Source organism: Orbicella faveolata, unplaced genomic scaffold (genome assembly GCF_042242905.1).
Source record: "Orbicella faveolata isolate gen_17 unplaced genomic scaffold, um_ofav_v1 contig_3, whole genome shotgun sequence".
In the NCBI taxonomy this organism is placed as follows: domain Eukaryota; kingdom Metazoa; phylum Cnidaria; class Anthozoa; order Scleractinia; family Merulinidae; genus Orbicella; species Orbicella faveolata.
In genome coordinates, this window is record NW_028301558.1 from 2,880,766 (window position 1) to 2,898,307 (window position 17,542).

At 43.9% G+C, this 17,542-nt stretch overlaps 3 protein-coding genes and 1 pseudogene across 3 annotated transcripts; all 4 read left to right on the forward strand.

Annotated features, from left to right (window-relative positions):
- The first annotated feature begins 5,417 nt into the window (after positions 1-5,417).
- LOC149106070 (uncharacterized) lies at positions 5,418-6,020 on the forward strand (annotated as a pseudogene).
- LOC149106071 (uncharacterized) lies at positions 6,010-6,938 on the forward strand. The gene has a single exon (XM_089298238.1). The coding sequence runs from the start codon at positions 6,031-6,033 to the stop codon at positions 6,496-6,498; it is 468 nt and encodes a 155-aa protein (XP_089154364.1). The 5' UTR covers positions 6,010-6,030; the 3' UTR covers positions 6,499-6,938.
- Positions 6,939-7,597: 659 nt separating this feature from the next.
- LOC149106072 (uncharacterized) lies at positions 7,598-9,412 on the forward strand. The gene has a single exon (XM_089298343.1). The coding sequence runs from the start codon at positions 7,598-7,600 to the stop codon at positions 9,410-9,412; it is 1,815 nt and encodes a 604-aa protein (XP_089154469.1).
- Positions 9,413-14,463: 5,051 nt separating this feature from the next.
- LOC110040255 (uncharacterized) lies at positions 14,464-15,319 on the forward strand. Its single transcript, XM_020745473.2, has one exon. The coding sequence runs from the start codon at positions 14,885-14,887 to the stop codon at positions 15,317-15,319; it is 435 nt and encodes a 144-aa protein (XP_020601132.2). The 5' UTR covers positions 14,464-14,884.
- Positions 15,320-17,542: the final 2,223 nt, after the last annotated feature.

The following is a 17,542-nucleotide window of genomic DNA, read 5'->3' on the forward strand; positions in this document are numbered from 1 at the left end:
TGCTCGCAAGGGGCGAGCCAGTGGCAATTTACGTTACGATGTGCGCTAAGACTAAAACTAAGCAGCTTTTGTGTTGCTGTAGCGGTGTTATGAGGACATCACCTTCTCAAGTTTGTTGAATTGATGGGCTTGAACCGTGTGAATCGGTATGTCAACGGCATTTCGATCAAATTCGTCGGGAAGACAAGCTCGTGTTCGTCCACTTGTTCGATTGGGGGCACTCGCGTAAGTAAACACGGTCATCCGGTCTCCACTCGGTATCACCAAATTATGGACGAAGTTGGCCGAAATCGAAGCAGTGCTTCGTATAAATCTTGGACATGTTGGTGTAACAAGTGTAGGACTGAATCCCAAAAAGGGTTCAAAATCTGGCCTCAACTCGGGGAAGAATTCACCGAGGTATGTTTTATCATAAAATATCCAATTTTAATTATACTGTACTTCAGTAAGCTTGAGGCTGGCGAAAATAAAATTTTAAATTTTCATGTTTATTATTGTTTCTTTGTTTCTCGTCATAATTTCGAATTGTTGCAGTTCTGTATTTTGCTTTTAGCTTCTCTAAAGTGTGAAAATTATTTTAAACTAGTTGCATAGCTATTAGAGTTTAGAAAAAAAGTTATTTAGCTATTAGAAAAAACCACAAGAAGTACATGACATCTGATTATCTTAAGATGGCAGAAGACATGGAATACAAAGCTGTTAAAAGGGTAATTAAAAATACATGCATATGTTATTGCAAGACAATGAAATTACCATAAGATCTGGGTAATAACAACTTCCAATTAAAACTCAATAAATGAATTTCATTTTTAGTTATAGATAGGCTATCCCCCCTGTATTCACACAGCAATCTTCTGATTGAAAGGCCACCCAGATAATGTCTGACCACATTACCTTAGAGCCTGAGACTCTGCATAACTTTCTAAGATTAATTGTTTACATATTACTATTATCTGGATTTCCCAATAGAAAACTTCTTCTATTGTACATTTTTTTCTATTTTGGCTCAGCAAAATTAACAAATGTTTAACGCCAAAGCGTGCACTATTGAGTTATGGATGCACACGGGAGGTTGCTAAGCACGAAAGAAGCGTAAGAGTCGCACGAGGCAATAGCCAAGTGCGACTCTAGCTTCTTGAGTGCTTAGCAAACCTCCCAAGTGCATCCATAACTCAATAGTGCACGCTATGGCGTTTACCATTTGTTTTATAACATAACATTGAGACATTGGAACGACAGAAGTCCTTTAATTGAGCTACATCACACAAAAATGTTCATGTAGCCTTACATGACAAGAGAAAACAAGCGCGCCAAAATTTATTCATGACAACTGACTGCACACCAGTAACTCGACAAAGTTCCATCTTCAGACAACTGTGAAGACAATTTCGCATTTCTGGCAAAAGAACGTCGACCATTACTTTGGAAACAATGTCTGTCAAAAGATTTGCTTTGTAAACATCAGCACACACGTCAGCAGCATACACCCATGGGCAAATAGTAGACGCTAAATTAACCAATCAGAGCGCGCGCTTTGCTTTAGTTATGTTATAAATCCTTTTAGAAACTGTCCATGGATGATTTCCACAACATCAGTGCCGTAAAAACACCGAGAGAACAGTGACCAATGCTCTCCATATGACAACTCCTCTCCTGAACATTCAGCCATCTGTTGATGGTGGGGAGAGGCAGGGGGCAGGAGCCCGGGAGAATAGGGGGCAAGAATCCGGAGAGAAATGCAAAATGCTAATTTTTGTCATTCATTAAGGCTTCAAATACTTTCAAAAACAAGAACTGAAAATGTTACTGGACTTTCATTTAGTGTCTTTAGAGACTTCTAGGCCGACAGGCAAAGAAAAATTCACCCTTGGGCTCAAAATGAGGTCCAAAATGAAACCCTTTGACAGTGGTTACGTCATAGGTCATTCACTTGAAAGACATGGGTAAGAGTAGCAAGGCTGAAAACGAAGGAAAAGGAAATGCCCAAGGGGTGTGCAGCTAAATGACTAAGATGTGTTTTGAGTCTCTTAATTTACAGGGGGCAGGAGCAGGACGAACAAGGGTGGGAGTCAAGAGATAGAGGTATGGGAAGTGGGAGGTTCTGACTCCGCTGTCTCTTCCCCCACTTGATGCAGTACCTTGTCCCTAAGTAAAAGGTAAAGTCTGCATAGAGCCAAGTGGCCCATCAGGCCAGGCTTATCTCGGGTTCTGTAGCATGAACCGACTAGGAGTATTTCTACTACCCCCTGCCGGATAGGATGCTAGTCGATCACAGGGTTACCCCCAGCATTATATTCACCAGTACCCATATGTACACCTTTGTGGAGTGAGGCACCGTGAGAGTAAAAGTGTCTTGCCCAAAAACACAACACAGTGTCCTTGACAAGGGCTCAAACACGGACTGCTCGATCCATTGCTGAGCGCACTAATCACAAGGCCACCGCACCTCCCACCTTGTCCCTTAGGCCTAACCTTAACCCTAAACCTAAAAAAAGGAGTCTGTAGATTTCAGTCAAGTTTATCTCTTTTATCACTTGTGTATTTGAGACAATTTCTAATTTCTTTGCTTTCCGCCATTCAGTTTACAGTACCAAAGCCTGATTTTAAGTGATTCGCAATTATTGACAGAACTTGTTTTTGCAACTTACAACTTCAGACTTTGCACAAAATTTCTCACCGGAGAAAAGCAATGTTGTAGAACTTAAGTGATGAACTAAATGCAATAAATATTAATTTGTAAGAAATGTATCTGTTCTTTAATACATGCTTTTGTGTCTAGTATCTGAGTTGGATGTAGCGAAGATATATTACCAATGGTTTGTAGACGACAGTAAGCGAATTCAGAGACACAGTGGCATAAACAAACCCACTTGTTAGCCAAATATCACAGGAAAAAAAATAAATACATATAATTATATAATTTATTGCCATCAGGTGCTATAATGTCTTGTAATAAAGTGGTTACAAGTTAAGAATCTTACAGAAGGGAGGATGATACAATATTATGACTAAGGGGATCATAATTAATGTCATATTGATTCAAAGCACGTGATATGTACATGTCTGATTCATTAAGCACATACAATGTAAAAATAATTTATTTTGTAGTGATTGAGCAAAGCTCATCTGAATTAAATTAAATGAAAGGAAAAACAACAACAGTCAATTATTTATATCAGTTGATACACTGCACATATAAGATAGGGAAATAGAAATCGAAAAGCTTCAAATGACTGAGTAAACAAAATAAACTAGTGGGTTTCATTGAAGAGTTGATTACTGCCTCTCTGAAATGTTGAATGTCTTTTCAGCATCCAAAGTTGTGGAACTTGACCACATCCCATAAGTGGAAGCGGTTTCGTGTAAACAAATTCAGGTGTTTGGGCATTTTAAAATATTTAGTTACCTGTGCATACATGTACAAGGAAACGGTCTTGAAAATTTCCATGTACTATCAACATGTAATCGATGTAAACAAAAAAGACCTCAAGCGAGGAAAAATGATCTATGAACCGAACATATTGAGCGGTCTTGAATGTTTTCAGTATTTCCAGCGTTCGCTGCGGCCAACAAATCACAATATTTTCGATCTCTACTCCCTTCGCAAACGCCACCATTATATATAAATGTAGGCTTAAACAATCTTTAATGATAGAGAAATATCTTGTGAATGAAATGAACAAATGTTTTATTCTGACAGCAAACGGCAGGTACAAAAAAATTATTTCACCTGTTCCAAAAGGCGCAGAAAGTCAGAAAGGTGATAGAAACGCCAATCAAGCCAGTCTTTAAAGACAAATTCTTATCAAAGTTTCTTTGACGCGTTGCGAAATATAGTCTGAATGAACAAGCACCACATGTCGGCGCAAAGTGAGTGTGAATAAAACGGTCCCGACTTACATGTACCTTAACCACTTCATGCAAATTACACTTGCAATCCAACTAGTCTTCAAAATCCTTGCAAAAGCTTCATACAGAACCAATCTTCTGCTTTGCTGGATACCCATCGTGTCCATCGTTGTTTTCGACAATTCTGAGGCGAGGGCGACTGAAGCAACACGATCCAGGCTCGAGTCAGCAAACTACACATTACTCCACACAAAATGACTCCCCTGTACCCCTATTCATTACCGGAACATTGTTTGAGTATTAAAAACCCATTTAAGGACATCAAACTCACCAATAACGAGAAGTATCAAGGATATTTTCGACCTTAAAACGAACCAAAATACTGATCTCGGAGAACTGATCGATCGAAGGACAGCACAGCCTGATGGTGGTGACCACTGACCAGTTACGGTGACGTCAAAAAACGTATTTCCGCGGTGTCAACCTGACCTGGGCGCGCGCTGTATCTCCTCAAAACTGGGCGCACCAATCACTTTTCAAGCTCGCGTGTAAAAGGAGCGGCCTAAAAATCGTTTTACTTACCACGCGCGCTGATCATGGCTGAGCTGACCGACGCTGAGATGAATCGCCCTATGGATCTGTACGAAGCCGTAAGTACTGATAGTTTAACGTGTTGCAAAGTCACTTCGTAGCCATTTGTTTGACTGAAATCTGGTCGCGCCTTTTTTCATAGAGTCACTCGGATTGGTTACCCGCAGAAATACAGTGTTTTGTGACTTTCCTAGCCATCTCGCAACATATCATTGACAGCAGAGGAAACACCTTGTTAAGAAGGCTCCTCAAAGAGATTTTAGTTCACGCCAAACTGAAGAAAGCCTGGGGACGTGGTCATGTAGGAATAAAAAGGTTTAAGTGTTATGCGATTTCACTAGCCTTTTCGCAACATATTATTGATAAGAAAAGGAACTATTGGACAAACTTCATGACGAAATTGTGGATTATGCAAGATTAAAGAAAGCCTGGGGATATGGTCTCATAGAATTAATAACGTAATTTAATGAAAAACCGCGTTTCCGTTAGCATTTAAAAGAACCTGGACGTGCGCCCGATATCTATTGGAAGTTACCCTATCAGCGCGTGTGCAATTTACACTACCAGCGCACTTCGGTAAGATCAAACAAAGCCACACGGAGTTAGTTTTTCTCTTTCTATTGCTCTTGTTTTTCTGTCTTTCTCTTATTTTGTCTTTGCTTGTACTTTTTTTTACTTTGCATTTTGCGAAACACAAAGAAAAAACACCTAAAATGTATGCGAATTTGCAAGCTTTTGAGTTATTATTTTACGCGCTCAGGCTGACGTAAGTGACCAGAATTGAAATTTCACCTTCTTAGCAACGCGCGCGCGCATGAATGGGTTAATGGGCCCCTAAAGATGCCTTGAATAATGTAGACGAGAAAAAACAAATCGTTCTCCGCTGACGTATGATTGGATGTGTTATTAGCCAATAAAAACTTTTGTGTTTGACCTCATACAAAAGCATTGTACGCGTCCTCAATCAGTGTGTCCTCATGTCTTTGCAGACTCCAAGACGAAGTCGGTCACTCTCCCCAGTGCCCTCGCCCAGACTCAACGTTTCACGTCGCACTCGTTCTCTGGACCGAGTCCGCGACGACGACGAATGGATCTTCGATGACGACGATGACTGAATCTTCGATCCGGCCATCGACCAGATCTTAAACGAAAACAGTAAAAAATCACACGACCAAGCCTTCTCGGATGATGACGACACTCAATATGGCGGCGGCGCCACCACCCATCCCCTAGACTTTGAACTGCGACCCGTAAGCGCCCCACGCAACTGGAGACACGTGGTGAACAAACGTCGATACGAAGCCACTCTCAAACAACACCGAGACGTGACTGCCAGGGACAACCTAGGCCAAGAACTGACCAGCGCACTGCAACGATCCATCCAGCGACAAATCGACCAGGATCCCAGCCTGACTCCCCATTCCACCGTCCATTTCACCATGCAGTCCAGCGCCTTCACGCACGCCTTCCAATCCGCCACCTTCAGCGTGCGCAAATTCCAAGAAGGCAGCCAGACTGGACACTTATCTCCAATCTCTCGCGGCCAAGCTCAACTCCAACCAGGACTTCACCCCGGATGACACCTTCACCATGGAGACCACCTTCATCCAGACTCCCGGACCCGGTAGTGGTCACGGCAAGCGATACCGACCCAGCAAAGCGGCCGTCCGGGGCATCGTCAAACGGTCGCGCGTGACCATCCAAAAGAAAGACCAACTCTGCTGCGCGCGCGCCATCGTCACCATGAAGGCCAGAGTCGACGGGGGATCGACAGATGCAGATTACAAAAACATGCTGCGAGGTCGTCCCATTCAAACCAACCGTGCCAAGGAACTCCATCGCTTGGCTAACGTCCCCGAAGGACCTTGCGGCCTAAAAGAACTTGACATGTTCCAGGCGGCGCTACCCGGGTACCAGATCAAGGTCCTGTCCATCGACCCACCGCACATGATTATTTACGCGGGACCCGTAGACTCGGACAAGCGCATTCTTCTCATCAAGGAGGACGGCCACTACGACGGCTGCAATTCCTTCGGCGGGTTCCTCAACAAATCGTAGTTTTGCCACGAATGCAACCGCGGCTACGACCACGACGACATTAAACATCATCCCTTCAATGGCAAATGGTGCCCCGTCTGCAAAAGAAAGGACTGCCCCGATTACATCGAAGCCAAAAAGACCGACAAGTTTCCGCGTCCATCTAAACCATGCACCCTCTGCCATCGTGCCTTCTTCAGACACCAATGCTTCATCTCCCACCTGCTACTACGGGGCCCGAACATCAAATCCATCTGCGACACCCACAAAAAGTGCCCAGACTGTTGTCACGTCTACCAACTAGACCATAAAGTGCGTCGCGGTGGCAATCGTCGTGCTCCACAACACGTGTGCGGACGGGGCGAGTGCCGCATCTGCGGCAAACAGGTCATGCTGTGCAGTCACCAATGCTTCATCCAATGCATCCCCGAAAAAGAAGACCAACCCAAAACCAAGAGGGTCCATCGCGACCAGGTCAATGTCCGTCCGTTCAGTGAACCCTCGGCGGACGTTCCCGATCGTCGTGTCCGGGTAGACAGAGATCCTCCTCTCCAGGTCTACGCCGATTACGAAGCCACCGTGGACCAGGAGAGAGTGCAATCTCCCATCCTCCTCTGCGCCGAGACGGACGAAGAGGACCAAGAAGTGTTCTTTTACGGACCCGACTGCACCACCCAATTCTTCTACTGGCTGGAGGAAATAGCCATGGACCAAGACGGCGACGATTGGGACGTCATCGTCATCTTCCACAACCTCAAGGGCTACGACGGCATGTTTCTCCTTGACTACTGTTACCATCATCACCGAGAAGTCACCAACCAGATCACCCTCGGTACCAAAATCCTCTCCTTCAAGACGGATCGCCTCACCTTCAAGGACTCGCTCTGCTTTCTTCCCATGCCGCTGGCCAACTTTCCCGCCACGTTCGGCATCCAAGAATTGACCAAAGATTTCTTCCCTCATCTCTTCAACACCCTAGAAAACCAAGAGTACCGGGGACCCATGCCTCCAGCCTCCAGCTACGATCCAGACGGTATGTCTGCCAAGAAAAAAATCCGAATTCGAGCGCTGGTATGCCGACAAGGTCCACAACCACTACACCTTCAATCTGAAAAGGGACATGGAGGCTTACTGCATCAGCGACGTCAAGCTCCTCAAAGCGGGCTGCCAGAAATTCCGACAGCAGTTCAAGCAAAAGGCCGGCTTTGACCCCATGGAAAAATGCTACACGGTCGCCTCTTCGTGCCACCGGTTCTGGCGCAAGAAACTACTTACTCCCGACACCATCGCCTCCGAACCTCCTCGCGGCTGGCACGGGGCTCGATCCAACCAGTCCGCCAAGGCCTTTAAGTGGCTAGCGTGGCAGGAACACCTTCTTCGTCGTGACAGCCCCAACCACGACGAGCCTCGTGCAGACCACATCAAGCACGCCGGCAATGGGGGCGAGCAACGAGTGGCAAAGGTCCTGGTAGACGGCCTGGATGTACACAACAACACCGCGTACGAATTCCACGGCTGTCTCTGGCACGGGTGTTCTCGCTGTTTCCCCCGCCAACGCGACAGATATCCCAACTGCCACACCGATCGTATCCTAGAAGAATTCTACGAGCACACGCTCAAGAAACAGACCCTTTTCAAGCAGCACAGCTACCATCTCAAGATCGTGTGGGAGTGCGATTGGGATCAGGAGGTCAAGACCAACGAGGCCCTCCAACGATTCTTGGCCGCCTACCAGAAAGTGGACCCCCTAGAACCGCGCAATGCCTTCTTCGGTGGCAGAACCAACGCCGTGCGTCTTCACCACTCCGTCGACCAGAGCCAGGGCGAACAAATCAAATACGTGGACGTGACTTCCCCGTACCCGTGGGTCAACAAGACTTGCGAATACCCCGTTAGACATCCCGAGATCCTCACCAACCCCACCGACCAAGACATCCACCACTGCTTCGGCATGGCCTGCATCGACATCCTTCCACCTCCACACCTTTGCCATCCCGTGCTGCCGCATCGCCAGGCCGGTAAACTCACCTTTCCTCTGTGCCGCTCCTGCGTCCAAGACCAAATGCCGCTTCCTCAGCGGGACAAATCGTGGCGGTGCTCGCACACGGAGACTCAGCGCGCCTTGCGCGGAACTTGGTGCACGCCCGAAATTCAAGAAGCGGTTCGACAGGGGTACATCGTCCTGCACATTCACGAGGCGTGGAATTTTCTCCCAAAGCAAAGACGCAAGGGTCTCTTTGACGACTACGTCAACACCTGGCTAAAAATCAAACAAGAATCCACCGGGTATCCCGGCTGGTGCCTCACCCCCGACGACAAATTACGCTACGTGCGCCAATACAAAGAACGAGAAGGCATCTCCCTCGACACCGCCATGATCCAGAAAAATCCCGGCCGGAAAGCCACGGCCAAACTCATGCTCAACTCCTTCTGGGGCAAGTTCGGAGAAAACCTCCACAAGAAACACACCGAAACCGCCACATTGCCTGCTGAACTCTTCGGTTTGGTATCCAACAGCTTTCACGACATCCGAGCCATCCGGATCTGCTCCGACGACGTGCTCGAAATAGATTACCTAGACCTGCGCGACAACCAAATCGATAACGGGCGCGTCAACATCTTCGTGGCCACCTTCACCACCTGCTGGGCCCGTCTCAAGCTCTATTCGTATCTCGACCAACTGAAGCAACAAGTGCTGTACTTCGACACCGATTCCGTCGTCTACTCCCACAAACCCGGTCAAACCGACATTCCCCTAGGCGACTACCTGGGCGACATGACCAACGAGCTGGACGCTGACGATTACATCGTCGACTTCACTTCGGCCGGACCCAAAAATTACGGCTACAAGACCAAACTCGGCAAGTCTGCTGCAAAGTGCGAGGGTTCACTCTCAATGCACGCGGCTCCCAACAACTCAACTATGACGTCATGAAAGAAAACCTACTGGAAGAGTTGGCCAATCCGCTCGACCAACGAAGGAACATTCCCGTCGTCAACCCCAACTTCTTCACTCGTGATTCCGCCAGCAAACAGATCCGAGTGGGACCCCGCACCAAACAGTACGGACTGGTCTTTGATAAACGCGTCGTCGATCGCCAGACCTTCCAGTCCTACCCTTACGGTTACCAGTGGAACCGACCGACCGAATTAGACGATGCCGACATGGACAACGTGGAGACCCTGATGGAGCTGTTGTAGTTCCGCCACGAACTGATCAATAGTAAAAACCAAATTTATTCACATTTTGATCAACGGACAATGATCCGACGTTTCTTGTTACTTTATAATTAAAAGACATTTATTCACATTTAAATTGTGTCAATTGAGACCTTTTTAGCGCACGCGCACAACCCTGATCTTTTACGCGCTACGTACCCCTCAAAAACATTGACCTTGGCGCGCGCGAGCCGCTGACGCCTACGGCACCCCTCAAAACTTTTAATCACCACTCACCACTATCGCTGATGACAACGGTCCTTATTTGGACATCACCTGAGCTGTGACGTCATCAATTTTTTCAAACCACGCCCACTTTTTAATTCGTCAGCAAATGCTGCAATCTGATTGGTCGAGAGACTGGCACGTCATTTTTTGCTGGCTCCTGATTGGTTAGGGCCCCCCAAGAGCGTACTATTCTACTATTGTCAACCAAAAGTTTTCAAATTTAGTCCAAAATTCTATTGAGAAGGAGCATCGATAAAAGAAATGTTCCAATGTTTCTCGAGAGGTTTAACAAAACGTACAAAGATCACTTTGAATCCTTCTGATTTTTGCTAATCAGGTATTCAAAACCAAAATGTCGTTTAAAATTTTGATCTGAAAAATTTGTACAAATGTTTCAAGAACAACTGATTTTGCCAGTACAAACACTTTTCGAGTCTCCTCTTTACTTTCGTTAAAATCTGACATTAGTTTATAGAAACCTCTTGAATGTTTAGCTTTTTCTTGAATGAGAAAAGCATAAAAGTTTCCACTCTTGCTCGGGAGAGGATCAAAATCTTTGTTATCAAATTTTAACTCGGGTGTATTTAAAACGTTTCTATCGACGATGAGATTCCTTAAATGCTTTGGCACAGAGCAACGAACAGCAGACCACGTCAAGTAATTTGAGCCTATTAGTCCCTTGTCCTTTGCTATGTTAAAGGATTCAACATTGTTCCGAGAATACAGTAAATCGCTGATAAAAATTACCCCAGCATTCATATAATTTTGATAACAGATCGGTTTGCCGTCTATCTTTATATTACAGTTATTCCAAATTATAGGGTCAAAAGCTTAAGAATCCGTCGCAAAATTTGAGCGAAATTCAGACCACCACTGCAGCATTTCTAAACAAACTAGTGAGACAATCTCAGATGGTACAGAGTGTAATTTCCGGCTCTGATATAGTAGTCACACAGGTCCTCACTCCTGCTGTTCTCTCCCTTGGTAGTCAACTAGGCCTTTTCCCCTTTGCAGAATATGAGTGGACAAAAACTTGATAAGACATAATCTTAGCAGTGTGTGTGTTTTATGTATGTGTTTTGCCCAAAAATAACTTCCAATTACCGTTTGTCAAGACGGTTTTAAAGTCATTGCAGCAAATGTGACAATTTGTACTTTTCACGCCAACGTTTGTAACTTGATACTTTTGTTTTCCTTACCAATGTGTCCATTAAGGTACCTTTGTTTCCAAGAAAATATAAGAAAGATGTGTATTCTTTTTTACTCACTGCTGGAGTTAAATGGAAAATAAAAGTGAAATATCTGCTGAAAAGTCGAAGAGGAACGATTTTGTTTTATTCAAAACGGAAATTTTCATTTCACCGATAAACAAGAACTAATCTTATTCTCAAATAATCACGTCGAGTCACGGAAGAGAGCGTTCTTATTCTGTTGCCAGCGTTGGTGTTAACAATAAAACCACGTGAAACTTAATACACAATGCTATCGAGTAACACAACTGAGGAGCGTTTCAACGAGAAGTATTGAAGGTAGAGATCTTTACTTGACCGAAGTTATATCCCACAGTCAACTCATCGGCTTATGAAATTAATTGGTGGCGGCGGAGTCTGCGGCAATAATAATGAAGTTTCTTTTGTCACAAATTTTACTAGTTTTACATTATATATTTAACTAACGCGGGAATGTTTCGGCTGAATATGAACTTTTGGCTCTCTTTCAGAGAAGAGGAAACAAGCAAGCTGAGGAGAAGCAAATTGTTTCTGTCATTTATCTGCACCCTGGCAAACACCTAATAGTTATAAAACAGCAGACGACATTTCTTGAATCGAGGTTGGGAAGATTCCGAAGGTATGCAGTCACAGAAGCGTTCTTTGCACTAAATAGGGGAGAACTGACGTTACCTGAAATATAGCTGTTATCCCCGGCCAAAACGAGAGCGCGGTATTACTCAAAAAATAAAAAAGCGTGCATTTGAACTCGAGAACGGAGTTTATCACGCTAGCAAAGTTAGAACGCATGCGTCTTACTTGCTATGTTGATTCTACCGCAAGGAAAAGCACTCAACGTTCGTAACATGTCATTCTCGTCCCCAGAGGCCGCGTTCCTTTTGGTCAGCACCAAGAATCGCGACCTCTAGGATCAACCTCTGGGAAGGTCCAACACTGGAAGTCCACGATTAACGGACTTCCCGTCATTTTGCGCGTGCTCAGAGTCAAGACTGACAAAACGAAACGATTACTCTGCGCATGCTCAAAAAATTGGACCTTCCCAGAGGTAGCGATTCTTGGAGCTGACCAAAAGGAGCACGACCTCTGGGGACAAGAATGCTAAGATATAGTGACTTTGACACTAACTAATCTGCGCATGCGTTTGGAGCAAATTTCTTTTGTTCTTAAGAGAATAGCACCAGAAGGATAGCATGAGATTTGCAAAACCATATATATATTTTTGTCAGGTTATGAAAGATAGCGACGTAAGCAAGGCGCGTTTTGCGAAATGCACACGGGTACCTTTACTTACCCTACCTGGGCCCCTTCCCGAAAAGCTAATTGATTAATTGAAATAAATTAATTAAACAAATAATAAAGTTTACACCTTATTGTGTTCCAACGTTAGTGCGCTAGCGGGTTAGTGCCTTACCGAACAGCAGCCCCCTAAACCATCCCAATAGTGCACTCTGCACTAAAAATCGAATTAATATGATAGTCATTAATATTATAGTTACAGTGAAAAAGGAAAAAACCTCCATAAGGTTTGAGCAAATGTCAAGATGGCTTTTCCATGGAGACGGTGCAGGATTAAAAATTTTCGAAATCCATGCTAATCTAAGAGACTTAATTGAAGTCTCTAGATCAGTGAGATTTAACCCACCATAGTCAGAACAATTAATTGTAGCGCTTCTGGTTATTTTACCAGGCCCTTTCCACAAGAATTTATATATTATCGTTTGAATCAGTGATATAAATTCCGAGGGAGATGAGCGGATAGAAAATATCTATACCAATTTAGGGAGAAGAAGACTTTTAATGATTGATACTTTACCAAATAGAGAGAGACCTCTCCAGCTCGACTGATGTATTTGTTTTTAAATTTCGGTAATCTTGTCGTAAAAATTTTTTCTGAAAAGACACTTCTCTGTTATAACTGTAGTGTACCCCAATAGCTTTTGCGCTTTTTTTACGCTTTTTTTACTATTTTAAAGATAATGGTCTCTCGGGGCTGTCACGATACGAACCAATCCACATTGCCTCTGCTTTAGTGTAATTAACCTTTAAACCTGATAGTTTTCCAAAACGATCAAGTAATTTAAAGAGATTTTGTGCGGATGTTTAATCGATAAAATAGCTGTGAGGTCGTCTGCATATTGGACAATAATGCAACTGGATACATTACTATAAAATGTTTCTATCCATCTTACAAGACTGTGACCAAAGCCGAAAATTTTTAAGCATTTAAACATAAAATTCCATTCAAGGCTGTCGAATGCCTTTTCAAAATCTATGAATAATAATATACCCAGAATATTGAATGTTTTAGTGTATTCCATGACATCTAGAATTGATCTAGCTGCTTCCCCTATGTATCGACCTGAAACATATCCAGTCTGATTGCTGTGGATTATCTCTGGTAAAATTTTAGTAATTCGTGTTGCTATTACTTTGGATGCTATTTTAGTATCAACATTAGTGAGAGAAATCGGTGTCCAATTTTCAAGACGAGTTTTGTCTTTACCTGTTTTTTCGATAAGTGTAATGACACCTTGCCTTTGTGAGTTTGCCTTTGTGAGTTAGACATTTCTCCCACTTCAGCCTCGTTAAAGCTTTCGACCTACTTGACTTATTTATTTTTGAGCGACGAAATCGCGAGCGCGAGCGACGTAAGTCGCGAGAAAAGGCCAACAGGCCCGGGAAGAAATATTGGAAAGGACTTTTAGAAAGTCTACTGTTCCGTTAACAGTTTCAAATGTTACCGGAAGAGAACGAAAGTGGTAACTGCGCGCGCGCAGTGCATTAGACCGCTGTGGACTGCGTATTCATGTTCTGTTGCTGCATGTTCATATTTTAACAAATATTTTAGTGATTGGGAAGTGACCAGTAGTAAGCAAGAGAAAGCGCGCGAAAAACGCGAGTACCTGACCTTTAAAATTGACAATTTTAAATCAATTACAGAGGAAAATTTAAACCACTGTAAAATCTCATACGTGTTATTCGAATGTACGTCAACTTAAATGCTGACGTTTTTCCACGTAATAAACGAATCCAAGGCAACGAGAAGTTTGTTCATTTTGGAAAGTTGTTGACACGGTTTGTGCGCGTTGCAAGCAACAATAATTGAACAAATATTTCTGAGGTTATTTTTATACATTATAATCAAAGTTGGATTGCGCAAGATGTGTGGGTCGCTACTGTCAAAGTTTAAATCTGCAAACAACAAGATCGATCCAGCAATGATGATTTTTCCGGAGCCGCGACGAGTCGCGAGTACAATGGAGCTTGCCAACCAATGCGCGGCGTGTTTTCAGGACCGAGAGTTCTGGAAAGACAAAGAACAACCGGTCCGGGGCAAGAGTTCACTCCGCAATGACAGTTCAAGCGATTCTGATGATTCCTCGCTCGAAGAAATAGAAGCTGCCATGCGCGCATTGGCCAACGAAAGAGTCAGTGTGCCACCTGTGCGAAGCAATAGGAATAACAGGCTTCGTGCTGCAGACCGTAATCGGCGACTAGTGGATACTGCGTTTGAAATCCTCGCATTCCAAGCTTACGGTAATTCTTCAAGTTCCAATACTGGCCACGCTATTTAGCCACTAAGCTCAACTGACGCCACTCTCCCACGAAAGGTGCAAACCGCGGTCGCTTTCGACATTCCTGTTGGAGACAAGAAGACGGTCTGCCCACCTACTAGAGTTCCGCGACGGTTTAGAAAGCGAAAGGTCGCGCCTGAACGCACTTTGGAGGAAATGAAAGAGAAAATGCGCGCTGCCGAGGAGAGGAAAGTAAAGGTATTGCAGCGCATCCGAGAGTGCGCGCGCAGTAGGGCTGGAGTTAGCCGACCACACCCCGCGGAGACGTCCGCCCAAGCTACTGCAGCCAAAATTGCAGCTAAGCAGGCAGCAGCCGAAAGTAAGCGGAATGAAGAAATGGAGAAGAAGAAGCAAGCAGGGAACAGAGCGTCATGGAACAGAAGCAGGATTGCCGCAGCTCAAGCCTCTGCTAAGACGCAGCTTCAGTCCTCCATTAAACGGAAGGTGGTAGAGACCGATAAAAGGATGCAGAAACAACAGAAGAAGATTGACAAGCAGAATAAACTGAGAGGAAAATACGCCAAGAAAATCAAAGACAGAATAACCTTTCTTCAATGTTACTTTTTAGTCAGGGATAATCTAAATAACTAATTTGCTAAAAAAAGATTTTAATCCGTTATTGATTTGACTCCGGAATAAAATTCTAATCTTAGCTAAAAATTGAGATGTCCGCAAATGAATATATGAAAAATCATATATTTGAACTGCGGAGAAAGATATGAAGACATGATTGATCATTGCAGTTATATACACAATTTAGGCAGTTGTGAAAAAAGCTGACCGGTAGTGCTTCAAATCGTCTGATATTCTAGCAAAAAGACAGTTCAGTCAATGAATTGTAGGCCTACAGTTTCATTTTTGTGGGATCTACCAGCAATTTTGCATGAACGCCGATCAAAAATCGAGAAAATTGCAATTCAGCCCCTTTGAAATTTGCAATGTAACGCAACACGCTAAAATAGGTAAGACCATTTTTGTTGGCTTGAGACAGGACAATTAAAGCCTATTAATGTCTTTTACATTTGAAAAGCTTTAAAAGTAGTATTTAACTTAAAAAATCGCCGACAAGAGTTAAAAAAAAAAAAAGAAACACCAAACTTTTAAATCGCACTCTCCATCTTCTCGCTGCCCAGTGTCACGCTCGAGCGATTTTTCAAGGGAAACAAATTTGAAACCATTTTTTCACCGTTCAAAATGAGTCAAATTTTAATAACAAGATCTTTGTTGTTGATGTGCGAAATCATGCATTAATAAGAGAAGATTGCCCAGTTAACCCGCCGAACGAAGTAAAAAAGGTCTCAATAGTATATACATATTGGAACGATGTTAGGGATTACAAGCTTTATGCCGTCGCTCGCCAGTAGGAGGCTATCTATTCCCGCGAAAAGCTAATGTCGTATCGATAACCAAGCAAACAACGCACTCATCAAAGAAGAATCGGAGTAAGCTTGATGAGTTAGAGACGCCCCGCGCGAGTTCGTTCTTCAATACGGTGGAATTTGTGCCGGCACGCAGTTACGGTCATACCGCTCATATAGTGTAACAAGGATATCAAAAGCCACTAACAGTCCTTCAGATTTTATCGCATTGAGACATACGTGAAGAATATTTCTGGCGAATGTGTGCGTTTCGAGAAACCGAGAAACTTCTTGGAATCGACAATCTCATTGATTAGGTCAGGAGCCCATGACCGGCTCCTGATTAGGTACAGGTCCAGAAGTTGATACATGTCACTCAAGGATCTGTGGAAATTACACACACGGCAAATGGAAATTTATTCAAGTCCGTGAATTCACTAGAAGATTCAGAACAGTTCTTCCCTGTGGGCTCAGGCGCGCCATTGACGACTGAAATCTTTGATGAACAGAGAACCAGAAACTCTCCTCAATGATAACAACGCATATTCCGCCTTGACTTGCACCTGTCGGCTTATACTTTAAAATCAGTCTGACCAGATAAAAAGCAACATTGGCTACAAAAATGCTTCATGCTACAGTGCTAGATAGCAATGAAAACCAACCGTGGCGTCACAAATTTGGTTTGTAAACAAGGCAATTTTTATCAGGAGTTTTTTCTCATCCCCACCCCAGCGTTGTCAATGCAATTCAACTCTTTTCTCTTCCTTTCTCGCCCTGCAAGTTGATCATGAAACTGATACTGACGTCTCTTTTTCCACCCCGATCAATGAGCTGAATGCAAAGGTAGGCTTTTTGTCCTGGACGAAGCTTCAAAGGAAAGCAAACTGATAGCTGAATATCGCATAATTTGAAAAAGCGATTGAAGCTTGAGTTCTGGAGAAAGCTCCATCATCTTCCACAGATTTGACGCATCTGCCAAGTCCGTCACGTAGTCGCTGCATAGTAGCACCGCGGACTGCAGTGTAAGGCTCTAGTACGCGTTGTTATCTGAGAAAGCTAAACAGTGCGTTTTAGCCGTCCCGAATATCCTTGCTCCCGCAGATTTGAATTGCTTCTGGGAGGAGTTATCTAAACGCAAAGGGAATCTAAGAGCAACTGGTGGGGAAATACTTTGAACGCTTCAAACACTCCGTCACTTATCCCGAAGCTGCATAAATTACTTGACCTTCGCCACAGATTGTCATTTCCAAGATCGTAGCATGGGCTAAGTGTATCATGCGTGACACAAAACAGGGAGAGTTAGGGAGTGATTAAGTTTGGTTCTACTCGTGTTTTTTCGCTGTTACAGGCAATTTCTAAGTTAAATACTATTTCTAAAGCGTTTCAAACTTTAAAGACATTAATAGGCTTTCATTGTCCTCAGTGTCTCAAGCCAACAAAAGATTTTTACCTATTT

What these genes read in the sequence shown, in the direction of transcription:
- LOC110040255 (XM_020745473.2), top strand. Translation starts at nt 14,885, where the DNA reads ATGAAAGAGAAAATGCGCGCTGCCGAGGAGAGGAAAGTAAAGGTATTG.
- LOC149106072 (XM_089298343.1), top strand. Translation starts at nt 7,598, where the DNA reads ATGGAGGCTTACTGCATCAGCGACGTCAAGCTCCTCAAAGCGGGCTGC.
- LOC149106071 (XM_089298238.1), top strand. Translation starts at nt 6,031, where the DNA reads ATGGAGACCACCTTCATCCAGACTCCCGGACCCGGTAGTGGTCACGGC.